Source organism: Aphelocoma coerulescens, chromosome 1A (genome assembly GCF_041296385.1).
Source record: "Aphelocoma coerulescens isolate FSJ_1873_10779 chromosome 1A, UR_Acoe_1.0, whole genome shotgun sequence".
NCBI lineage: Eukaryota > Metazoa > Chordata > Aves > Passeriformes > Corvidae > Aphelocoma > Aphelocoma coerulescens.
The window spans coordinates 38,605,952-38,633,145 of NC_091014.1; the positions used below are offsets into that span (position 1 = coordinate 38,605,952).

Below are 27,194 nucleotides of genomic sequence, written 5' to 3' on the forward strand. Positions count from 1 at the left end.
CTTCATAAAGTTCTGAGAACAAGGTGCACTGACATTTGGGTAAGGTCAACAGAAAAGTAAATCTTTCTAAACGTTTTCACAGGTGGAAGGGTAGGGTTTACCTTTTTCTCTTTTGACCCCAGACTACATAGACAAGTTTTTTGACATTGTTCCATGGGAACAACCCCACATATGGTTGATTTGGGGCTTTTGTTCTGCCCCGTCAAGTGCCCCCCTCATCTTTCATTCCTCCTGTCACTGAGCAGTAGGCAAACACTGTGCGGTCTCATGGCTCTCATAGCACTTTCATCAGCAAATTTCAATTCCTTAGTTTGAAACTGTGCTCCCAATCCTACTTGGCAGGAAGAAATATCTTCCCTAAAATGAGATTGGCTATGATATGAACAGAAGAACATAAGAGAACTTCTGTATTCAAGAGGAGTGAACACTGTAGGAGTGTTTGAATAGTGTTTGTACCATTTGGGTTTGATTGAATATTTTAATGACTGCTGGGGTATTCTTGTGAACGTTTGTGTGTGTCACACATTTGCAGCAGAATAACTTCTCTCTCTGCAGCACTCATTGTCTGCTCAGATCCATCCTGCATGGAGGGTCAGTGTGACAAGTGACCTTTAACCTCAGCATGCTGAAGCAGGACTGATGTGCTGTTCCTCTTCAGAATGGTGCATGTGCTTGCAAAGGCTGCCATGCCAGAAGCAGCTTACCCAGAAGCTAAAGCAGATTCAGCAAAAGTGTATTAAGGACAGCTGAACATGGTCTCAGTGAAAAGGACTAATAGATATGGAATCTGAAAATAACTTTGTTGAAATGGAAATCTGACAAAGACTTTTTACGCAATGTATTTCTTTCAGCTTTCCATCATAAGTTGTTAAATTTATTCATGGTTATAGCACCTTAAAATGGCTTTCACTAAGTGTTTGATACACAAGGGGGGAAAGCCAAAAGGTTAAGAACCCTTAACTTTGAACAGGACCCACACAACACAACTGCTGCCATAATCTCTTTATTATTGTCCAGTAAAAATGTTATCACTTCTCCACGTACTAGAAGTTAAAAATTAGTTCTAGAGAAAACTGTATCTCTCCAACAGTATTATCATAAAATCACCCCGAGACATCAACATATAGCAGTCTCTGCACTCCACAAGAGAAAATCATATTTTGATAGTGTTAAATATTAAAAGAAAATTTTAAAAAATCTAGTTTTTATTTAGATAGGAAAAAATTAACTCGGTGAGATCAAGATGACAAAAACACAGTATCAGTCATTTGAGATGATTATTGAAGAGAGTTACTTTTGTTATTACTTTAGTTTTATTGTTTGTAAACAGTAAATATTAATATTTTTGATTAAGCACTACCTGCAGCAGTATCTGATGAGAAAGATAACATTCCATTTCTTGCAGGGGAAGGAGGGGATGATGAGACAGGTTTGGGGTTTTTTGCATGCTAGTAGAGCATGATTGTGATTTAGTGGTTTCTGTCAGTGCCTCAGAGCTCACAGCCCCTCTTGCAGCTTTCTCACCTGCAGCTCAGTGTGTGGCAGCCTCAGAGAAATTATCAGCCACCCTCCCAGTTATCAGCCACCCTTCTGAGCCACCAGTGACCTAAGAGATGAGCTGCTTTGTCACAGCACATGTGCCTGCAAGGAAAGGCCTTTTCCAAGGTTGAGAGTACTGTTTGCCCAAGTCCCAGCTTCCCCCTGCAGAGAACCTTATACACAAAGCACGTTTCAAAAGCTTCTGGCATCCTTCCTTGAATATTTAACAATAAGTCTGTTGTCCATGAAGCGCCACCATGCCAACGAAAGGACATAATTTCTCCTTTAGTTTTGCTTAGAATCCTTTGTGGAGGGAAGATGGTCATTTGTATTATTTTGCGTTGTAATGTATTTGAAGTTAGGCAAAATTTTTTCAGAAACGCTGGTGGCCTTGTAATCCAATGAGGCTAAAGACCACCATGCAGTTGTGAATGTTGTGAGCCAGCACTTGCATTTCAATGTCAGCTGCTGTGCTTTTGATGTCTCCTTAAAACTGCCTTAAGTTGGTCTTGAAAGAGAAAATAGTTAATAAGAAAAGGAAAAAAATTAATTTGCGGCGTATAAGCTAAATTCAATAATTAAGCTTAACTGGAAGTAAAAAACATCCAAGCAAAACAAACAAGCCCTCTTATCACCTTAAACAAAACCAAAAGCATGTTCTGGGAGTATATGTAAATTGGAAAAACTCATGGTTTGAGATAAAGACAGTTTAATAAGTAAAATAAAAAACAAAATAGAAAAACAAAGCCAAGGAAAAGAAGTCATGAAAAAACACCCAAAAATATTGCTCACCACCAGCTGATCAATGCTGACAGAGTCCAAGCAACAGCAGCCCTGGAGATGTCCCTCCCTCACAAGTTTTACTGCTGGGTATCATGTCATATGGTAGTCTTGGACATTCCTTTGGTCAGCTGGGGTCCCAGCTGTGTCTCCTCAAGCTTTTTGTGCGCATTTAGCCTGGTCACTGGCAAGGTAGTCTGGGAAGCAGAAATGGCCTTGAATCCTGTGTAAGCACTGTTCAGCAATAGCTAAAACGTGGGTGTGTTATCAACAGTGTTTTGTTTGAAGATCCAAAAAATATCCCACATGAGCTGCTATGAAGAAAATTAACACAATCCCAGTCAAAACCAGTATAATCCCTTAAGCAAAATGCATAATAACAACTGCATCTGTAGGTGTCTAGAGCCCACACCAAGCCCACGGAGCCATCTAACAAACCTCAACCTCATTGTGTTGGGCTGGTTGTGGTGACAAACATATTGGCACCACCTTCATTGTGAAAATGCACTACATAGAGCATCAGGAATAAAACTTCATTAGGACCAGAAATGCAGAGTGGTTTCTCAGCTTCCAGCTGCTGGGGGTGCATGGGGTGCAAGATGGGTCAGGAAGGAGAGAAGCTGGTGGCTGAAGTGATGCCCAGGAAAGGAGGATCTCCCCATAACTAGGGCACCCGAGGAGCAAATGTTTTTCTGTGCGTGCATCCTGGGAAAAGCTCTGTGCTTTCCCTTAGTGTGTAGGAGCCAAATCAAGCCCTAAAAGAGAAAACAAGGGGACTGGGGAGGAGCGAGGTAGAACGTTGTGGCAAAGGGGCCAATGTCTCTGGCTGTGAGCAGGAGGGGACATGCAGCATGTGATGCTGCACCCCACCAAGCTGTCCCATGCTTGTGCCCAGGCCCTGGCACAGCTCGCCCCACTGGTCTGCCCCTCTGCAGTGTCTGCCTCCCTGTGCAGCACAGCTCATCCCCTCCAGCCCACTCACTCCCTGAGCCCCAGCGTATGAGGACCAGCAGGATTTGGCCACTGAGACTGATTTGGGCTAGACTGTCTCAAGCCCTCACAGCATGGTCTCCATCCAAGAGATCCCTTGGATCTTGGTGCAGACAGGCCAGTGTGGGGACACAGGGACCATCCAGTCCACTTCTGTCCTCCTCTCAGGCCCACCTGGACCTGCGTAACACTCCAAATCCACCCACCTACTCAATGGGCAAAAACACGAACTCCTCAGTCTCTGAAAATAAAATCACCTACAGCTGAGCTCCCAAAGGCATGCTCCTACAGAGAGATTTGGAGCAGATCCCTTGCCTCCCACTGCCTTTTGCCACGTGGGACCATTTGCAGCTTATACCAAGCACATGATATTGTTAAACACCAAGATGTGGCATTATACAAATACTTCTGTGATGATGTGACTACTCTGCAAAGCCGTGGAGGCAAAGGGGAGCACGGAGGGGGCTGTGACATGTTTGGCACTCGCTGCACGGCTCCACTTCCCTGCCAGCAGCCCACCACAAAAGGAGAAAATGCCCTTGTGAAATCCTCGGGAGAAGGGGACACAGACCATGCTGCAGCAGCGTGGTGGCTGTCACATAACACTGCTTCTTGGACAGGCAGTGCATTCCATCTGAATCCCTAAAACTTTTCAGGATTTGCACAGCTTAGTATCAAGGTTTGGATACAGCTACACTTACCCCATAAACCACTGCTGGGTCCCAACCAAGGCAGCTGGCTGCAGGGCTGAAATCCGATCCAGAACCCAAAGGGGTCTTGGCAGTGCTGCTGGCAGTGCAGCTGTGACACCAGAGCTGTGCCCTGCAGAGGACAAGCACACTGCTCAGTGGGCTGGGCTTTTTAGGAAGGCTGGGAATTAAATCCCAGTGCTGGCCATAGACAGATGCTTGCACCTCTCAGCTCTGTGTGCTGAAGCTTTTATGGGGAATCAGACAGCTGCAGTTCTAACCCCTTCCCTTAGCTTAGACATGGTAGTAACAGCCCCCCTGAGACAAAACCAGGCCCACAAATCTCCCCAAGGACCTACTTGAACTACAGACCATAACCTGGAGCATCTCTGTTGCTAAGCATATGTCTGCCTGCCCTGCCAGCTGTTACAAAACATCTAAGCTGAAAACTTGGATAAGCATATAACATAGTTTGTTTAGTATTTTTGAAAAGACACAGGCAATGCAGGAATGATTGTATAAAAAAATTACCTCTTACTGCCTAAAGATTCAAACACAGATAAGTGAAACAGGCTTCCTAGTAATAAGGACAACAGAAGTCTAGAAATTATGCCCTAGCTGAAGAGCACTGACAACTATGAATAAAACTTAATTCAGAGCTTCTGCCCAGGACTAGACTATAAAAACTTTTCTTGAAGTAAATTCTTGTAGCTACCTTTGAGGGATGTTTAATTCCTGACACTAATTTAGCTAATGCACCTATTTTCATTATATTTATCTTTGGATCTGAAGGAAATTCACTATTACAGTAAGCCTTTAAAAAGGGCAGAAAGAATCATGTAGTATTTGTCATTATTTTTGATAGCTTATGATATATTCAGCACTCCAATCATTCTGCTCAGTACTATTATATTGATTGGTAAATGAATAGTTCAGTGAATACTCAGTTGGAAAATCTCATTTCTGAATTTGGTTTCTAAGCAATCATCTCTATCTGGTTTTTTGGCATGTCCCTCTGCAGTGGCCCAGGCACTGGACATATTCCAGTTGCAAACTGCTCTTCATTGACAGCTGTGCTGCTTTTTAGACAGCGTTTTGTGGTTTCAGAATTTAATGTTCTCAACTGTGGCAGCTATACAAAAGATGCTGCAGAGAACTCCAAATTCATTCCAATCTGGGCTGGACCCAACTGCAAAAGGCAACATCTCCAACAAGTTTTAGTTGGCTTAAAAAGGTGTCTCAGTCCTGTATTCCTCTGTCCTTGTGGTTTGGGTCCAAATTCACTTACCTTTTCCTTTCCCAGCAGCGCTCATGCAGGCTACAGCTGCACTGTAATGAGACAGGCAAAGGAGGCATGTGGATAAATCCTGAATACAGGATGGGCAGAGTTGAAGCTAGGAAAACTGCAGAAGACAAAGAGCAGTGAAGGCACATGCAAAGAAAACAAGGGAATATTCTACATGGTGGGTTCAGAAGGAAAAAAAAGCAAACCAGTAATATGAACCCTGCTTCAAGCTTCTCACATAGCCAAATGGTCTTCCAAGAAGAGTTCTTGAAGTATGCCTGGAGCTCACATGACAGGATGGTTTTACCAGAGATCTTTTGCAACACGAAAAAATGAGAAGCAAGCTCAGGAGTCAGCGTGAGAACATGTCTGTCCCATGTGCACCTGAGCATGAGCCGGCCCCCAGGCAGGCTCTGGTTGCACACTCCTTTCCTCTTCTGTGGTGCTGAAAAAGAAACTGTTTCTGAGGCAGTGGAGGGGAAATGCCCATGTCTTGGCACTGCATGTCTTCAAGACCAAGCAAAACACTGTGAGAGGCACTGGAGCAGGGCCATGCTACTTCTGTACTGGGCCTGTGTCCCCACGCCAGGAGGGAGACAGATCTGGATATTTTTCTGCCAACAGGCACTCACAAAGATCAATTTATCAACTTGACCCATAATGAAAGAGGTATCTAAGACAAAGGTAACATCAGTTTCTAGACATGAACGATCCATCTTCTTTAGCTCTGGAGAAAAAAACCCAAGCAGCTTGCTCAGAGTTTGGCCAGGCGGGCACAGGGCAGAGATGCTGCCAAACACTCTGCAGTTTTAAAAGATGTGTAGATGTGGCACTTAAAGCTAGTCTAGTGCTGGACTTGGACTTGCTGTGTTAAGAGTTGGATTCAATGATCTTAAGGTCTTTTCTAACCTAAACAATTCTATGATTCTATGGTGTTGATGATAAATGTCCTGCAAATGCCCACACCATAAGCCGGTTGCTTCCCAAGACCTAGTCTTGCTTAAGTAAGCCAAGGACAGTTTTGCAATTCATGTTCGTGAGGTCATTTGCCACTGAGACTTGTTCAGATAATGTCCTGTGTTGAGGAAACACTTCAGTAATTACAGATAAAACTATTAAATTTGTGCATGTGTTCTTCTCTGAGCACACCTCTCATGCTCTTAAGCTCTCTAACTGCTCCATTATTCAGAGATTTAAAGCATAGTTCTCAAAGTTTAAGTGGAGGTTATGAACAGCAGTAACTAAATAAATTTGTTGCTGTGATTTCCAAAAGGAGGAGTTTCAGAAATGTAAGAGTTGCAGTCTATGTTACGACACTAACACGGGGAAAGCTGCATATTTTTATTTCTGTGTGGTCACAGCTTCATGCAGTAGATTTCATAAGAGTTCAAGAAAACCGTGTCCTTCAGCGCTCCCTCTACCTCCCTTTCTAGTGTTCCAGTTCAGAAAAAAACTGATTTTTTATGCTAGAAAAATGCAAAAATTGCCTCTAAACAATGGCATAATCTGAAGATTTTCAGACTGCCAAACTTCATTGTACCAAAAACATTCACAGGCATGAAGAAGATGAGATTTTCGTAAAAGCTTGGTGCTGCATTTAGTCTCAAGCAAGGAAATCCCTGTAAGGAACTGAAAATCCATTCTATATTTAGCATCAGCTTAATAGGATAATGTGGCTACGGTTTACTATTCTTCAGATTGATGGAGTTTTGCATTGTTTCACTGAAAAGGCCAGGCTTCTTTAAGAAGTCTGATCTTGCTACTTTTTCAAATAAGCTGTCTTAAGGTCAAGGCGAAAAGCTTCTACTTTCTTCTTTGGGTAGTTCATTGTCTTATGCAAGTCTAATGCTGCTCTGAGGACGCCAACACAAAATTGTCTGCTTTCTGTGTTTTAAGAAGGTGCCCATACCTTTCTGTAAGAAAAACAGTTGTTAAGCTACAGCCATCTATTACAACCTCATTATTTCCCAAGGAATATCTTTTTCTGCATAGTACCATTCATATTTACAATCCTGCAAGAATCATAGAATTAGTAAGTTTGGAAAAGATCCCTAAGCTCATCGAGTCCAACTGTTAACCCAGCACTGCCTTGTTCACCATATCCCCCAGTGCCACTTCTACATGTCTTTTAAATACCTCCAGGGATGGTGATTCCACCACTTCCCTGGGAAGCCAGTTCCAGTTCCAACTTTAAATAGTACTCTCTGACTTGCTCTAGTATCTTATCTCAAAATCCCATTTGAGGAGAAAACTGAGAGCTTCCTGTGATAACAAAATGCAGCAATGCTCTAACCAGATGCAGAACATAAATGAAACACATCCTAAAAGTTTCAGAATAGCCTAGCTGTGCCCCAGGTTTAAACTGATCTCCAGTCTTCCACCTGTGACTAATACAGGAGATGTTAAATGAAATGCATAACATTTTTGTGCCAAATTTTCAAAAAGTGTCCACCTCCAACTTCTTTTTTTTAAACATGCTAGAATATTGCCATCTGCGAAAGTGAAGCTGTGAAAGTATGAATCTGAAATCTGTCAGCTGTTCATCAACATGCTCGTAATAAAAAAATGCAAGTGACAGAAGGTTGGGTTTTGGGGAGGAGGTTGCAGAGGGTGGGAAAGCATGCATATTTTGCCAGAAGGCAATGAGAAGCTGCACCTAGACCAAACTGGGATGCTTCTGCAGGCTGTGCTGCAGAGCCAGGAGCTCTGCACCACTCATGCCTGGCTGGAGTGAATCCCAGCCTTGCCATGGAGACAGCATGTGACAGATTCCTGTCTCTGGGGCTAGAAGTCAGACACCTCTGCAATTTCAACATCCCTAAATTTCAACAATTTAGGGATATTCACTAAAGCAGCAGAGAAATGCTCATAATGGCACGTCAGCTAGGTACCCAACACCCAGCACTAACAGCTGAGCATTTGCTCCTGAGACAATTCTTGACTTTTTAAACCCACCATTTTAAAAATAACTTGTCTCTTGGGAAAATAAATAAATAAAAATTATTTCCAACGGGAGACTAACATATTCTAAAAATATTCATATTTCTGATAACTTTGACCTGATAGAAACCTTTCTGCTTTTTTGTAATTTCTTCTCACTCAGTTAGTATTCAAAGGCTCTATTATGGAATTGTTCAAGACAGTGCTTGTAATACAGCATATTAATAAATTATTTTCTCTTTCTAATAGCAGTTTTCCATTTCAATTTCCTTTATCTGACTTCTGCATGATTTTTTTCAAATGATAAAATGCTCTCTTTGATATAGTTAATTCATTCATGACTTTTAAAATTCATATTTCACATTAACTATGCTGGCAAGCTTGCTCATGTCAGATTAATCCCTTCCCCCTATAGTTTTCAGTTACCCCTCTGAACAGATTCCTTAAATTTCCTTCTGTTTTGGCAGCTTTAATTTAATCCAGACCTTTTGTAAGAGAACTTTTATGAATAGTAATTTTTTCACACATGATAAAGCCCCCTGATTATACAGGATTATATTAATTATAATTAGTTGCATGCTTCTTAGCAATTCTGGCACCAGTTTTCAGTACACACCTATAAAAACTCATAATGCAGTGTCTCAAAATTTGCTAGAACAACATTTTCTCAGTGCTGAATGAGGCCTCATAAGAACAATAACTGCCTTCAAAGTCCAAACATTCCATAATCTGCTCATCTCCACAATATGTCACAGCTTTTGATCTCCGCACAAACCCTGCTGTTGCAATAGTTTATCTTTCAAAAGGATGCTCATTTTTGATATCTTGACTTTACAATTTTAAAAGGCGAATGAGTAACAGCTTCTCCTAAATTGTCTTAGCAGATCCATTGCTTGTAAATTCACTGCTTGTTTTCTAGTTTTGACTTTTAACCCTCAATTAATAATTATATAAGGATTAAATAAGTTTTTAGAGTCCTAAGTCAAGAACAGAGATGGCCGCAACCACCCTTTGGTGGGTATTTGATCCCCAGAACAGCCACACATCATCTTCCTGCTTGCACCAAAACTCCTTTCTCCAGGTGCAATTCTGCTTCTGATCATTGCATCTACTTTCCATTAAAGGATGACCAAAAGAGGAAGTGAATGAAAATGTGCAGCCCAATTTTTACATTGTATCTGAGACATAGGAACTGCAGTACCCTGAAGAGTGAGGTTTGGGTTCAAAGCCTTCCTCAGCCCGAGGAAGTTAACCCTTGGTGTCCCACCTCTCATGAAAATGCCCTTTCACCCCTTCCTGGGCTCAGAAACAGGTGAGGAACAGGAGGGGGCTGGTGGTTAAGCCAACTTTTCCTCTTAGAATAGTCAGAGTTGGGTAGTAGTTTCAAGACACATGAGTAGTTACCAGACTCACCATCAGCTTGTCCTCCAGGTGTGTTTTAACAGAAGGCATTTAAACATGGGCTTGGTTCTCTAGCAGAAAAATAATACTGAGTCCAGGATATTCTGGACTCAAAGTCCTGTGTCAGTGGAGATCCGTCCAGGCTCCTTACCATTCAGAGACAGTAGAAGATGTCAGACACTGTCTGGCCATCAGTGTTTTCTACGATCTTGACCAACAAAATGCACCCCCTTGTCTGCATCCCATCTAGAGATCATCATTGTCCCTGTGTAGCACAGAGGAAAACCAGACACCTCTCCCTAGGTGCCTGGGGCAGACATCACCCTGGGTGACTGGAGCTGGCGGTGAGCCTTTGCTGGCTGACCACTACACCTCTTCTTCCCTCGGGTGCTGCTCACAATCACAGTACAGGCAACTTTTAACCCTTGGGCAAACTTAGCACACTGAGCTTTCCTGACATGTCACTATAACACATTTTCTAAAATTGAGCACCTGTTTCCTGATCCTGTTTTCTGGAATCTTTCTTACCTTACAGCACGTATGCCAAAATATTGCATTACAGCCTCTTAGATCACATGTAAAGCTGCACTAGCTACCTCACCCCCCTCAGACACTGCTTGTGTATTTGAGGATTTCTGGTTGCCCCAAATACAGTATATTAGAAGTTTTAAGAAACCATTTATCACCTCCTTTTTAGGCTGACTTCACACCAGAATGCAATAAAACTCCCATCAGACTTTACCCAGCCTGACCAAACCTTCCAAATGAGGCGTAGGGTCATTAACAAGCTGATAGATTTTCAATTGTTGCAGAAGCCAGCTCATGCTCATTTTTGAATTAGCTCCTCATGCATTCCAGGAAGCTGGTTTGAGAACAGGGATGGCCAGCAGCAGGCAGGGGACCGATACAGCTAAAGAAAGCTCATGAGCCAGTGCAGAAGATATGTTCCAAGTTCCTCCCCAGGTCTTTTGCCTTTTATTCTCCAATTCAGGTATTACATTTCCACTGGTTTTAACCAGGATTGTGCATGCACCTTGACATGTTCACAGAAGTTCCACAATACAGAGTTTCACAACTGGGACAGGTCCCTACAATCGGGACACCAGGGTGACAAAACAGATTCTGGAGAATTTCCCACTGAATAGGATGGAGAGAACATAGTTACCACATCGTAGCACTACAATGTCTCATAAACATAGAATAGACTAGATCCATTTACCACAAAAATCACAGAAAATAACTTATCAAAGAATATATCTTTTATGTAAAATATACATTTGTAGAATATAATTTTAATACAACTTTTATACTTATTGATGTTGGGTTTGCAACACTTAGAATTAAAAAAAAAAAAAAAAAAAAAAAAACACAAAATAGTCTTGCTGCCAGAATTTTATTTCTGATAATACTTATAGTTTGAGGTAACAATTAAAGAAGACTGTGTGCTGTGAACAAAGTCAGTGATGTTTGTCTGCAGTCACATTTTTGTTATCAAGTGAAAAGTAAACTTAGGACTTGGCATGTACACTAGAATTCATAACAATTTAGGTCATGGCAAACTGAGAAAGCAAGGACTTATGCAAACCTACTCTGTTCAAATTTGTGACTTTTGCAATATATGCCATTAGTATGACAGAAGTCAAGACAGATGTAGTTTACATCACTATCATTATTAAGCGTGTGTCTTTGTATGATCCACAGCACAACTTACTGCAGGAACCAGGAATAATAAACACAGGGGTGTGGGTCTTTGCATGGAGCCTTAGCAATGATGACATGAATTCAGCTTTCCTTGATATAGATAAAAACTGATATTCCATGCACACATATTTTATTTACACTGACTCATCAACAGTGACTAGTCACCCCTTCCTCTGGCAGCAGTAATTATGAGCGGTCTTTCATCTTCTTTAACAAGCTCTACTTCGCACGCAAAGTCTCAGTGACCTCCTCAAGGTGTTAGTTGTTTATCAGGGCCCATTCAGCAGCAGCAGTCTCTTTCCAGTACAGTCCTTGGTATGGCTAAATTCCATTGTCCCTTTTTCAGCAGTCAAAAATCCATGATAAATTCTGTACAACACTGTAGTTAATATAACAGCAGCACCAGATATTATATTAATTCATTTGCTAAAAGCTGTTTGCAATTATCTCTCTATTGACAATATTTTACCAAAAGTAAATCAATGTACATCTCTAAATATCAGAAATGTATACTTTGATAAATACATTATTGTACAAGAATTCTGACATGCAGGTCATGCTATCGGGCTAGGCTATATACAGAAGAACATGTTACATGGTCAACAATAAGTTGAGTTTCTTTTCCTAACAAAAAATAAAACATGACAATCAGGTATTATTCAACAATTTCAAGGATCACTTAATATTTCAGTCATTATGGTCTTCCCCGTGTAGTTCTAAAACTCTACAGTTTAAGGGTAATTTTTCCTCACCAGCCCAGAACCTCAGATTTGCCATAGCATTTGTCCTGTTGCATAAGCAGAGGTTAATATTGAATGAAAAAGCCACTAGAGGAGATACAGTTTCAAAATTGTAATGAATGCTGGTTGCTAGGAGGAAGATTGATGCAATAGGCAACCGGTCAGTGCTGAAAAGCTGCTCGAAAAATCTTAGGAGTGCACGCAAGTTATTCTAGATGATACTAACTGCACTTGAAAAATATATATATATTTCTATCTATACATGGATGTACAGTCCATATGAAAAAAAGAGAAAAGAAAAATGTTCTTAGTTCAACTTAAAAGAGGGGGGCATTTTAACAGTATCTCTGTGCTTTATGGAGACAGATGGAGAATACAAGGAGACAGGTTGCAAAACAGACAGACAAACAACATATAGGACAAAGCACCTCAAAAAACATTGACTGAAGAAATTTTTGAAGCCCGTGAGCCAGAGGTATAAGGCTGGTCAAAACCCAACTTGAGAACTACTACTCTCTTACAATGGTACAAAAATGCCCCCAATAATTATTTCAATTTTACTTGGTACTCAGCTTCTGAAAATGTTGAAGAACCCTGGAGTAGAGAAATTACTATAGTACCAAGCAGCACTTGCTAGCTTAAAATTGCAAGTCTGGATGGCGTTTACCTTTCTTGCATGTTTTGTGCCTTCCCCAAGCCATTAAGAAAGAGATCTGGCTTCTGCTTGCGTGTAACCAGTAATGACAACCTCTTTGCAGTTATCTGTGTGCAAACAACCGGAGACATTCAGAACTCTGATACAGCAATCCAGTACCAAAATAAGTTAATCATAAAATAAAGTCGTTTATAAACAAGTAGATAGTTAAAAAAATAAAGGAAAAGGTTAAACAAAGAAAAACAATCCCACATGCAGACCAGTTTATCAGTGCTTTCATTTCAGCAGGATGGTAACAATGTGAGAACACACATCCAGAGCCCTCTGTGGTCTCCACGATCGGCAACACTGCTTGTCAGGTGATGGAGACAGGATGGTCCATGCAAATGAGCAGACCCTTCAGAGCAGACATCTTCAGAATGGATTAGAGTCACAAGAAATGAAGGTTCAATGGAGGGACTGATAATTACTTGGAAGCACATTATTTTAAGTCAATCTCCCTGAAAATATGCTTATTTATTGAATATACTGGACAACAGCATCCACTAACTGTCCTTTTATTGCCACAGGAAAGTAGGACAATATAGTAGATAAAAGGAGAAATGCTACCTTAAAGTAACCTTTAAAAGCCAAGACAAAAATCTTCAGCTACCCAAGTGGCTTTTCTTACTACTGACAGTTGTATCATGCGGGAGTTAGACCATATTTGTGGAGCCTATGCTTAATGCTACATTTATTTTCAGGATGTGGTAAACAGTATTTGATTTAATTCTATGTAGCCGATTGATGCCATCTGGTTTACAAGATGGAAGGGATGGGAGACCGAGAGCGCCTTAGAGGACAAGGTGAGCTGTAGGGTGATGTTACTGGAGACAGTCGCAGAGTATTGCCTGTCAAGCCAGCTATGTTGTTTAAGCTTCGAGATTTTTCATAGCCTTGTATGAGAAAATGCACAGACATCAGTTGAATTCAGCCAAAAAATAGACAAAGACAAACAGTACAATGTAATGTAATCCAAGGAGCTATCAGGGACTCAGAGGGGATCTGCCTGCAAAAGAACTCAGTGCTAAGACACATTACTCCCAAAAGATATTAATAAATAAAATTATTTATAAAGTAATGCACCTGTTTTTCCCCAAAAAATTAAACAGACCACCACACAAGAGGTCTGACCTGCTCTTCCACATCCCCTCTTGCACTTAGTATCACTCTGTGGGCTTCTGCAGGGTTGCACAGCAACCTTCAGCAAAGTGCAAGATAAAGGATCCCACCAGGGTGATTGAGCTATCTGGCTAAGCATAACCCAAAACCCATTAAGACAGACTACAGAAACTGTTAGAATTATATAATCTCTGCTAAATTCAATTTCTAATAAAGGAAAACTTTTTCTTTAAAATAAATAAACCAGAAACCAGATAAATTTTATACAGCATGTGTAAATCAGTTTTGCAGAGGACTGAATGATAGTATAAGAAGCTTCATCTTCAGAAATATTAACCCTTAGACTTTGGTTCTAATTTTAAAGTCTAGTAAGACAGCAAAGTTCAACATATTTGTAAATGCCTCCTGAATGGCAAACTTAAAACATTGAATTTGTGCTTCTTTTCCAGATTATTTGAACGAAATCAATTAATCCATATAAGCAAGTAGTAAATAATTAATCATTAAATGAGGCAACCACATAATGCTTCACAATTTGAAGGGAACATTGCACTTACAGACATTTCTGTTCACATACACTGAGCTCTAGCTACCTACTTTTTGCTACTGTGGATTGTTTTCACTTTGTAGAGGCTATGCTGTATAGCAACGAAAAAACATTGCTATTTGGTGCATCACTATCTTCATATTCAAGTATTTTCAGCAGCTCCTGAATAACCCCATTTGTTAATAAAAGGATCTGCTCATTGGTCGGAAGAGAGATATCAGCAAGGAAATACAACAAAGATTAAGCCAGGCAGGACCTTGCTCCTCAAGTACATGGATACATGCTTCACTGCAAGCATGAGAAGTCTCACCAATTTTTCACTGGCACGACTTATTTCCTTGAAGACAAGTATGCATTTAAGCATTTGTCAGGTTAAGGTGTTCAGGTCTAAATTGTTTACAGGGAAATAATGAGACTTTTCCCACAGAAACTCTAAAATACTAATGACAATAAAGCTAAACAACACATGGAACATCAGCAAACTATTTTTTTTTTTTGATTGAAATGGTTACTGGCTCAAATTCCAGATCTCTAGGTAACAGACAGTTAACAGCATCTTTAGGAAAAATTATATCTTAGGCTCTCCCCTTACAACGATTAACATATTTCTTACCTACTGGGACCCCCATACTGTAAAGCTATACTTAAAGCAAATGTAAAACCTCACGTCTGCTAAAACATTGTGCAATGTTCTCTCCAGATGGCAAGGGCAAGCTAGACTGTGATACCACACAGAATTCTGAAACATTCTGAAACAGCCTCCAGTTTCTGAGTTTTTATCAGTATTTACATCGATTAGAAAGAATTATGTTTGAAAAAGGAATTAAAGGGAAGCACAATGCTAGTGTATATATTTAAACTCCCTGTAAACATAAAGCTTTTTTAAAAAGAAATCAAAATAATCAGGTAGCTTTTTACATAGAAGCTAGGAAAGTAGTTTTTAAGATAATTTTCTTGCTACTCTTCTAATGATAAAAGGAAAGAACTGATAGAGGAAGATGGTACAGATTATGAGTAAAATAGAAGCTCCTAAAAAGTGAAAACCAGATACACAAGATGAATAGTGAGAAACGCATGATCTAAAATCAGTACTTTTCAGGTATTTTAGTGGAGCCGCTCTGAATCAGTATCATCTTAGAGATGGAGATAAGCTGTTAATGCAAAAAAGCTCAGAATAAATTATAATTAAACACAACCAAGAATCAACCAAGGAACAAACCAAACAAGCAGAACGTACCATAAGAAAGAAAGAAAGAAAGGAAAAATGTAAAACATAAAAATAGTAGACTTGATGTGTGCATGAAATTCAATCATTCAAACCCATTTGTATATTAGTTGAAGATATTTCTGCTTATGAGCTAACTTCCCTACTCTGTGTAAAATACACTCCAAAGCCAGTGGCTAAAACAGTTCAGCCTCAACTAAGATTATCATCAGAGCCAGACAAAGAGCACATTTCTCATCAAAAAACTGTCCATTCTGAACTCAAGCCCCAGTTTACTAGTAAAACTATAAAAGCATTTTCTTTTAAATCTAGATTTACAATGTTCCAGGATAAAATATGTTTTACTGTTATATAAATACATCTTTAGAAGCTGATGGGTAACTTCTTTTATCATTTCTGATCTTCTCTAGTCATTGTTACTGCCTAAGTTGCTGAGTGAACCCAAAAACCTGATATTGCAAGACACCATGGCAATCTACCTTATTCAGGTGTTCTTGACCTCCTCAAAAAACTCTTAACATTAGAGATATTTTAAATAATCCTAGTTGTTGAGAAGACAGTGTGAAATATATGCTCAGGGAAAAATGTAGTAAATCTGTGCAAAAACATGCTTGCAGTGAATTTTTATTTAAGCTAAACATTATATATAGGAGTATGTAAAATGCCCAAGCATAGAGAGAGTCATACTCTTTGCAAATACCATACACATGGAATTGGTTGCATATCTGCCTTCACAGGTTTAACATACTGAGCTCAGGCTTTGTAGTGTAAAAAGAGCATTTGCAGAACAATTTAAGAGAATTACTTTAGAGTATATGGCTGGCTGGGACAGCTATGTTTGCTATACAACAAGCAAGTTAAAAAAACAAACAAACAAACAAAAAAAGCCAGAAAAATCTCAGGCAAAAATGTTTGCCCAGTGCCACATGGCTACTTCAGATGAACCCTGAGGTGAAAATCTACACATCAGCACCCAGGAATGTAGAATCTGTTGGAATCATACAGTGTCAGAAAAATAGAATTTGCCAAGAAACAAAAGCAGTTCCTATCTAAGGAAATGGGAAGATCACCCTGGCATTGCTGATCTTAGGGCTATGTCCTGATGTTAGGTTTGCAGCCACAGCCAGACGTGGCCTGTTGGGGTAGAAACAATCAGTCATGTGGGAGATACAAGTAAGAAACGGTTTTGCAGACTCCACCTGGGGGCACCCATCCGACTGAGCAGCAAGCAATCAGACTTGAAGAGGCTAAATAATTAGAAAGGCATTTTTAGGGCCTTGCAAGGTCAAGCATTGTTTTACTACCTAGTTGAGTATGGTTGGGGTAGACAGTCATCTTTTAGTATCACTGGAGTATTGCCAAGAAAAAAAACATTTTTTGGCATTATAAGCTCAAACTTTTATTTGAAAGAAATCTAAATAGTGTTTCAGGATATGCTTTTTTTGTGTTAAGAACAATAATGTGGCTTACTTCTGACATTTCAACCTCTAAAGTGTATTCAGCTGTAAATATTATTAAGTTATTAAGAGCAGAACAAAGTTATAATATGATTAATTTGTCTTTTAAAATGACAAATTGTATTGAATGATGAGTGGTAGAATGAGCAAGGTCTGAACTGCAGGCTTTTCCATTAGAGATTACAGACAAATGAAGACACAAGTGAAATGAGGGTCCAACATCAAGCACATTTTTTGAAGACTAAAGGGGATGAGTGTTTCTAAAAGGAAAAGAATGACTAAGAGTAAAGAAAAAAAGATACATTGTGAGTACAGTCTTTCCTCTTAGAGCATTGTGCACATCATTTTACTCTAAGATTTTTTTTCACAAGCATATTGCTGAGTAACCTTTTATGATCTAATGAAAGAAGTCCATACCTTTCCTGATCCCTCCATCAGTAGCACACGTGTAATCACCTGTTGTCAGTAGGAAACATGTTCCCCCTCTTCTGTTTTTGTCTCTTGTACTAGAACGTCTGATGGGAGGGAGCCTTTCACCAGGTGAGAGTGGCTGCTCACTTCCTGCACTGTCTTCACCTGATAACACTGGTTAAAGCACCATGCCCATTTACAGACAATAATGAATGAGGAAATGAGACATCACAAAGAGCTTACGCTGAATGCCAGATATTCCCATCACTCAAAAAGTTGTTATAAAGTAAATCAATAGAAGAAAACAAGATTGCAATTCATCATTAATCAGTACAAAATGGCAAAAGGTATACGTTTTGTTCAAGAACAAATGATCTTTTGATTTTCCTGTTGTCCTTCTAAAATTTATATAAAATTAGATTAAACTAACATGAACTACGAAATAGTCAAACCAAGGCTCAGTTAGTCACCTACTCTGGACTGTAACTTGTCAGAATACAGTCAGCCTTGGATATTTCAAACACTAATTTACTATTTTGACTATCATTTTTGCTAAACAAGAAGTCATGTTAGGCATTAGTGTTTAGAATATACTGCTTAATGTTTTAAAGACAAGCCCTTATCCAGAAGGGCTATATTTTCAACATTTGGCACTATACACTGTTTAATAACACATTTAGCTTTCATTTCCATATTTATTACACTTGCACTGCTTGTCATCATAAGTACCCAACATTAAATGCTTTGATCTCTGTCCTTTATTTTGTCAAATGGCAAAAATTGTACCTCTCCTGATTTGTCGCTCACAAAGGACTCTCTTTTAAAATTATGTACTATTTCAAGTTCAGGCTATACTTCAAGAAAAAAAATCTCTTCTCAGTACAGCACATAACTTCAGCTTTACCTTTGCATTTAAACCTGAGCATGTTTTTTTCTGAACTGTGAATGCAAAGGGCAGGATTCAGCCTTGAAGTTTTGCACAGAATTCATAGTGACTCTAATAACATTCTCTACCAGAAATAAAGCTACAGTGCATGATGCAAGCAGTGGCACTACTGAAAAGAAAGATAACACTTTAAAATGGCTTCTTCTTGCATGTCTGCTTTCTCTCTAACTTCAAGGATTATAACCCCTTGTAAATAAAGCTATAGACACAAAAAAAAGGTGTCTCTTAGTGAGAGACAGAGTGATCACACTGAGCCTTCTCCATTCAGAATACCTTTAGTAGGACCTGATGGCATGAAAAAGCTGTTATGATTAACACTTTAAAGATGTTATCTCAAAGTGGGTATCAGTCAAAGCACTGAAAAACTAACTATATTTTACTGTCAGAGTCTTTTCAAGCATTTCCATCCTCTTAAATATATTTAGGATGTTCAAAAGGATGTGTTAACTTTGTGAACAGTAACTCGGAGAGTGAAACCGAGCTTCTTTGAACATAAATGCTATTCAGTAACAGAGCAACAGACCAAAAAAGAATACTGTTCAGAGACTGATTTTCCAGACTCTTCTTTTTAAAAACTAAATTTCAATTACTGAATTACACCAGTCATGAGTGGCTTTGCTCTTATTATTCTTTAGCAGCTTTACAACAGGAGTCTAATGACCGGTATTGAGCTTTATAAACAGATTGTGGTTGGCCGAAGAATAAATACGCTTAAGAAACAAACAAACAAAAAAAAATTCTTGCTGCTAAACTATTAAATTATACTGAGAGGTAAAATTTACTCTTTAACTGCAACAGATTTGGAATATGGAGCAGTGGCTTGGAGGGACTGAGGCTGTCATTAGATATGTAGTTTCACTGAATAAAGCACAAAATAGTCCTTATTCATCATTTGGAACTCTAACAAATAAGGTAATAGAAATCACAAAAATCAACTCTAATAGCAATGATAGTGCTAAGGGCTGTAATTTTCTTTTTTCTTGACAAGAATTACATCAGCTATGCTAGTATAATTTAATGAATAGTAAATATCATGCAATGTCTCATCTAACACAGATGAAGGAGGTTCTTTTAGCCAGGGAAGCAGAATGCCAAATGGAAAGAAAACTAGAAAGAAAATTTCTTCCTATTTCCTTTGAGTGCTGGGCTTTGGATGTAAAGCACCTGCTCCTTTTAAATGACTGCTTCTTTGTAGGATCTTGCTTAACAGGCCACGATGTGGCACAGGCAAAGCTGACACAAGAGACAGACACTGAGGCAAAACACCATGGAGTCCAACAGGGTGGGACACGGTGGCTGCTCAAATAGTCACAGTCATGCAGAAAAACAAGAAACATCCATACAACGCAACAAACAACAGGCAAAAGAAAAGGTTGATATCATCAGCAGGAAAGCATTCTCAACAGAGCAAGCAAAACTGTATAGACCAGCTACATAGAGGTTTGGGAACATCACTATACCTATTTTGTCCTCTATGAGACTGACACACGCAAATGTTGGAGGGGAGAAGGGTGGGAGCTACATCTTCTCCTGGCAGAAAGACTGGCTGCTTTCTGACCCCTACCAAACATACTGGTCTATAAAGTGTTTTCAGAGGACATGCATTTCCAGTGGGGTCCTACCTGATGATCTGTTGTGTTCCATCAGCTGGTTGTCCTTGCCCAGGCAGATGTCACCCTGTGTGCTGTTGCAGGCCATGTTCAAGTCTGTCTTGCAGAAGGTGGGTGAGCTGGCTTGAGGAGCAGGAGGGATGTGCTTCTTTCGCTTCCTTGGCAGTTTCTGCTTTGCCATGGCCAGGGAGTAGTACATCCCAAAATTGTTAACTATCACAGGCACAGGCATGGCTATGGTGAGCACTCCCGCCAGTGCACACAGGGCTCCCACCAGCATGCCTGACCAAGTCCGTGGATACATATCCCCATATCCCAGGGTGGTCATGGTGACTACAGCCCACCAGAAGCCGATAGGGATATTTTTGAACTGCGTGTGTTCACTCGCGGACGGGTCATTAGGCTGGGCTCCCACCCGCTCTGCGTAGTAGATCATAGTGGCAAATATCAAAACGCCGAGGGCCAGGAATATTATCAGCAGCAGAAATTCATTGGTGCTGGCTCGCAGCGTGTGACCCAGCACCCTGAGGCCCACAAAGTGCCGGGTGAGCTTGAAAATCCGGAGGATCCTGACGAACCTTACCACCCTGAGGAAACCAAGCACGTCCTTAGCAGCTTTGGAGGAGAGCCCGCTCAGGCCCACTTCTAGGTAAAAGGGCAGGATGGCCACAAAGTCAATGATATTCAAGAGGTTTTTGATGAATTCAAGTTTGTTGGGAGAAAAAATAACACGTACTAGAAATTCAAATGTAAACCATACCACGCAGACTCCTTCCACATATGTCAGTGCAGGATCTGTCTCAATCTCATATTGTAGCACAGCTTCTGTCCCGTTGATGACCTGCTCAGTTTTGTTTATAATAGTATTGAAAGCCTCGTGTGTTTCCAGGCAGAAGGTTGTGATTGAAACTAAGATGAAGAATAAAGAGGCAAAAGCGATGAACTGAAACACAAAGAGATAAAAGAGACATCAGAACTGCACGGCTCTTTACATTAATACTAATGATGTTGGTGTTTATAGTAAAACTTTCACTCATTCATCCCCAAATGGCTGACAAATTCATATGCATAAAAATTTCCATCTAGGCCAGAGGAGAGCAGCAGACAGCTCTCGCAATCAGGCCAGGAGTCCAGGAGCAGGAAGAGTCTTGGCAATGGACACCATGACAAAATGCAACTCATTAGGAAGGTGGCAACAAATTCTTTAATCTGTGCTAAATTGTCTGGATTTGATTCAGTTGTCAAGGTTCCTTGCAAACAGTCCCTGTAAACACCAGCCACAGCAATACTTAAAGATGTTCACCTCTCACACAGTGGAAAATGTGGGCTGGCCGTAATGGTCTTGAGTTATGGTTCAGAATCCACATCTGTCTTGAAGGGCACCTCAGAGGGATCTAGGAGCAGATCCAAACTGGGTTTCCTTTGGATTTTCAATGATTCACAAATACAGGATATTTACTGATAGAAAATGCCTTCTGTGTTACAGGTAGATTTGGTTGCATAGCCTATTATGTTTGTAGTCATCCATCACTGATTCTCTTGGGCAGCACTAAAAGTAAACCTTGCAGAACCTCACATTGTGGTGGCAGAGCTTTGCCACAGTCTTAGGATCCACAATCCTGCTAACCAAGTTATAAATCCAGGACAATCCGAACAAAAAGGGAAATACAAATTCAGTTCTAGTAGAGGCATGTGGATTGATAAAATACAGGTAAATAACCTGGAAACAGCCATCACAGAGAATTGTTTAGGATTTAAAAAACATATACTGCCTGATCTTCAACTCAGCCATCTCAGTCAAGCATTGAATAACAGGACAGGATCTCGAAAAATAACACCGAGCCAAACAGCTAGAGCAGGAGATAGATTTTCTTACACTGAATAAAATACTTTGAATGAAAAAGTGTTTTGAAGTCAGTTGTTCCTTTGCTACAATGGTTATCTTCTTTCCAATGACATTACTACCATATTAGCTAGCACTCGAACAGCAGTGGTGTGGTACACAAACAAAAGTATGTTTTATTTTGAATTTGCATCTTAATAGACATTTTATAGCCAATATTATCCTGGGGAAAAAAAAAGCCTTCTGGAGACATGAAGATTTTTGAAAGTGTTAGGGGCTCAAAAAGGCAAAAAGATGCCTAAACAGGTTTTCAAAATATCTAATACCTATATGTTACCACACTGAAATCTTGAACGCCATTGGAAAAAATCTAGTTGGAAGGCAGACAAAATAACAGCCATAAGCAGAAATGCCTCTGTTCTAACACTTTGATCCAGGATACAACATTGTGGCAAAACTGATTTTGTGTTCTTCGGATATCAATGACTGAATTTAGTATTAGCATTCAGATTTAGTGTTATGTGCCACAGGAACTCATTTGGGTTCATACAATACTGAATGCTTGCATTTTTCTAACACAGAACGTTGGTTAGACAACAAAATATTGTCTCTACAACCTGTAGAAAGAATTCCTTTTATTCTGGAAACAAGCTTAAATTTGCAATGCAGGCCTGCAAATTTATTGCATTCAGACTCACAAGATGGATCTGCGAAAAATCGCATATAACTACCTATATCAGATATTTGCAGTTTATTTATGGCTTCCTTTCCTCAGTCAAGGAAAAAAGTTACTACACCATGCCCTACAATTGCAAACACTCTAAATCTGTTACCTTTCAAAAAGGACTGACTCAGAAACTGAACTGAACACTTATCATCCAGTCTGGACTTCTAGCCACAAGCTAAGCAAAAAATCTTACACTGTCTGATTTTTACTGAACTGGCTTTTCTGCCTTTGCCTTAACTACAGAATTGCTGCATGTTCATAGCTCACAGCACCTGACACCAACATACACAAAAGATCCTCAATCTTGTGTGAGACAACTAGAGACAACAAATACAACCAGATTTATATAACCTAAGTGAATTAAACTCAGCAGAACTTTGCAAAACCTTTCCACGAGATGGATAGAGAATTTATCAGACTCTAAGCCACTGGTGGGCTAAGAATGACCCTTGGGTGTCTCTTAGAGCATCCTCCAGAATCCTTCTACACAGTCAAGGATAAAAAGCAAAGAAATCTTTGGAGGCTGAGAATCACTGAAGCTAAGACAGCACGGTAGTTTGTAATTTGGGAGGGAACTTTTGACAGATAAAATATTGGACAACCTCTTCAACAGCAACACTTTGGTGATTTCAGACAACTGTGATTTTTTTTTTTTTGTTCTGAAAATAAAAGAAAACTACATTCAGCCTAACCAAAGTAAAATTTACCAACAACTATATAATTTACCAACCACTCAGATATAATAAGGATTAACTCTTCACTCAACAGTGCAGTGAATCTAACAGTATGTAAATAATTACCACTGTTTTCTGGACTGTATTTCGGAAAGAGAGTCCATTCAGGTTCAGAACCTTTCTAAAGAAAAATGCCAAATACCAAGAGATTAGCTACAGGTAGAACTGCCTGACAAGCTATTTATTACTGTTTTGCTTAACACTGACACTGCATTGACACTGCACTTGGTAAGGCAGATTGAAATTTTTAGCTGTGCAGCTACATTTAGTGTTTTATTATCCCTAAAGGAAAAAGACATTCAATCATGTCCAAAATCCGCTATCTTACTACATTATCCTAAAGACAGTCATCTTCCAGAGGTTAGAACAAAGACAAGAAAACACTATCAATCTGGTGACAGATTTCTTGATAAGCCCACAATAACCACTCGTAGAAATGTAAAACAATACGATGCACACATTTCCATGCCTATGCATGGCATCACTGATTTTGAGCAAAGGCACACATTCCTTTTATCTCTCATTGCATTTGGTTTTAAACTGCCAGCTCCTTGGATCAGGACAGAGCTTGCATAGCACCTAGCAAGATGAAGCCTCATACACAAGAGACTACAGTGTTATTGCAATAGTCAGATGGGTCAGAGAACACGCAAGAATGAATGCAAAGATCAGTGCAAGAAGGAACATTTTATCAGCCAAACAAAAAATGCCTAGGGATTAACTTTACATTAACAAAGATGCTTCCTTAGTATTATGTTACATAATACCAGGCAATGCATTGAAAAGTCTCTGGCATGTTTTTCATACATATCTGTAATGAAAGAAATTAAATAAAGTCATGTGCTAGCCTCACTTTATGCTTTCCTTCTCCTTCATCCTAATTCCAGCTTCTCTAAAGTAATTAGCCTCTAAAAATATATCCATTTTTGTTCATGTGGGCAAGCAGCACATTTCAGACAGAGTCAGGACAGATTTGAACTCACAGATTCTCTGGTGGTCGTGACCAACCAAGTCCTATTCCTCAGTCCTGCATCAGTTCCTCGGTCTACAATAACCAGGGTAGCACACACAACTATTTGTTTGTTTCATTTTTTCTTTTATGAAGAGCAGAAATCTAAAAGCAGTTAGCCTAATCATTATTTCAGAAAGGTTACAGCAAGAGACAATTTTCTGTTTGAATCATTAGCAACCTTTCACCGTGAGAAGTTTTGAAACTTCTTTGAAGTTCTGAAACACATTTGGTTTTGACTAGTTGCAAAACAAATTCAAGCCTTGGTATAGAGCAAAACAGCTTATTCACCCCCTTTTTTAAACATAAGATTGGAGCCCAAACACATTTTTTCAATATCTTCAAAAAAAGCTGAAGAAAAATTTCAAATAATATCCAAGTAATCATGATCCTTTCTCACTTCTTAAAAAGGTTCTTTTTTAAAAATAATTGCTTCTTGTTTATTTCAATGGATGTGATAAAATTAACTTTTCTCATTTAGGTTTTCTTTTTTCCTCCTGAGGGAACCATTTTTCTAAGCTGCAGAATGGTTGTAGACACACTATAGGCCTACCATTTTCAAACTTGAAATTAATACAAATTGAATTAATAAAAAGTTCAGTCCATTCTTGCCAGAAGAGAGCAGTTAAAAGTTACAAAAATATTCAGTATGTAAAACACAGCATGCAAAACATTCCTCATTCAGCAGTTAAAGCTCCCAGTAGGCTGCGGATTCCCTCTGCTCAGTTTGAAGGCAGTGTGCACCCAATTCTGTTCTTGTGTGTCAGCATCACTAGTTCAGACAGTAGAGATTCCATCTCCCAGCTTGTCTAGTTGATGGGATCACCAGCCAAGCTTTGCTGCTAAGTTCTACTAATGTTCACAGTAAGTGGATTAATCATTTATAACTTTCTTTTCAATGAAGCACACAAATCTAAAGTGTGTGTGAGATACCTAAAGATAACTTGTTGGAAGTAGAAAACTTTATGATTCATACTTTGAATCCAGTGTCTCATGGGGGACTGAGTAGCTCAGAGTTTAAAGCAATTTCAAAATTGACAGCCAATTCTAGAATTGAGCAGTCTGTGGATTAGCAGAACTTTTATGAGTCCAAAGTCATGTTTTACCTTGCACATAGCTCCTTAAGTGCCTTGAAAAATTAAGGTTACTAAAAATTGTGCCTGCAAATGAGCTGACAACAGCCTTATCTCATAGGCCATGTCTGGAATTCACAACAGGAAAAGGCATGTGGTCAGAGGATGCTGTGGCTCACATCTGACCCACACACACTTTTCCTTTCCAAGCAAACCCAGACATGGGACTGGCCCTTGTCCTATGATGGAGCCAGAGCCTTACTGCAGCCATTCTAGGGCTTAACAGCCTAGACAGAGCCTGAACAAAACAGCAGAGCTACAAATGGATCCTCACACTCAGGTGTATCATACATATTCAGAAAATCAGACTCATACTTCTCCATATTCAAAATAAGTTTCATCTGTCCATCCCACACCCTTAAAATAGGCTATTTCTACACAATTATTTAGTGTTCCAAGATGGACAGGTCATAGTCAGTGAAGAAGTTAATGCACAGCAAAGTGTTAATAGCCACAGTCATCCTTACTTCTTGCTTCACATGTAAGTTTTGAATAAAATCTCTCACCGTATTTCAGTGTTTTCCCATAAAAAGTTTGTATCTCATCTGGATACAACTTGTTCTGGGGTTGGATCTCAACACCTCCTCTTTCACTCCCCTCACTGTGTAATGTATATTTTCTAACGTGAGCATTTAATAGCAGCTTTTAAGATTCATTTAGTTTGAGTTACCTTCCAGGACACAGAAGGTTTGCCCTTGACATACTTGACAACAGAAAAAGAAAATAACTGAATATTTAATAAGCCCTTGAAAATACAACACTTAATATTTTCTAATGCAGGTACAGAATTGCCTTTAAAGAAAGAAGATTAAAACATTGCTTTAAATAAATATCTTCACAGGCACATTATGAGATTTGATACATGTGTGTTGCTAGAATTTAAAACTATTTTTAAAAATCAATATTCCTCCCCACCACACTCATAGACTAAAAATACAGCTATAGAGAATCCAAGAAAAGAGACCGTGGTGATTTTTTTCTGAAGAAACTAGCTTTGATGGCTTGCTCACCATTGTAACCAAAATCCGGCTTTCACCACAAAAAGTAAGAGTTTACTGAAAAGCTTCATTTTTCCTGACCAAAACAAGAGTAGAGGAGCTTCCACTCATGGGTTCTTTGCTTTCCCACCAGATCACTCATGCTTAAACAGAACACTGAAAACAGGATAACTTCTGTAGGGTAACAGAATACTTAAAAGGAAAGCAGTATGTTTTTTTTAATACCATATTCATTTTGAAAAATAAAAAAAATACCATACTTTGGAGATTTAAAAATTATTCCCAGTGATGTCTGTTCACATTTGTTAGTTTCAGCCTCAACTTTTCATATTTCTGAATATAATACAAAGTATTTGAAAAAAATCACTGATTAGTTTCTTCCTCTTACTAACCCTCTGACCACAAAAAGTAAGCTGATCTATGCATTAAATGCACCCACTCTCACTGATTGCAAGAATTTAGTCATATATATTCATTACAAAACTGTATTTTACAAATTTTCTTCACATGTATTTTTAGACTCATCAATCTATTTCTTAGGCTAAAACAGTTAATAGTGGTTATACCAAAATTATATTTTCCCATCATAAACATTATAAGCTGATATCGATTTTTTTTCTCTCTCTCTCAAGGTTCAGGAAATAAAAGTCTTAGTTCCTGTAAATCTTCCATA

General features: G+C 39.3%; 1 protein-coding gene across 5 annotated transcripts in view; it reads right to left on the bottom strand.

The window, feature by feature from the left end:
- Positions 1–4,061: 4,061 nt before the first annotated feature.
- Positions 4,062–27,194, bottom strand: part of KCNC2 (potassium voltage-gated channel subfamily C member 2) — a 106,701-nt gene continuing 83,568 nt past the window's right edge. Inside the window, exons 2-4 of one of the 5 annotated variants that reach the window (XM_068999217.1) lie at positions 20,090–21,020; positions 5,287–5,327; positions 4,062–4,131 (exon numbers count right to left, since the gene is read on the bottom strand). In XM_068999217.1, the coding sequence (XP_068855318.1) occupies positions 5,317–5,327; positions 20,090–21,020 (942 nt within the window). In that variant the 3' untranslated portion in view covers positions 4,062–4,131; positions 5,287–5,316. Of the gene's footprint in view, positions 4,132–5,286; positions 5,328–10,612; positions 12,828–13,518; positions 13,656–17,527; positions 17,696–20,089; positions 21,021–27,194 lie in introns of those variants that run through there. The other 4 variants (XM_068999219.1, XM_068999203.1, XM_068999196.1 and 1 more) reach the window with 4 other exon arrangements.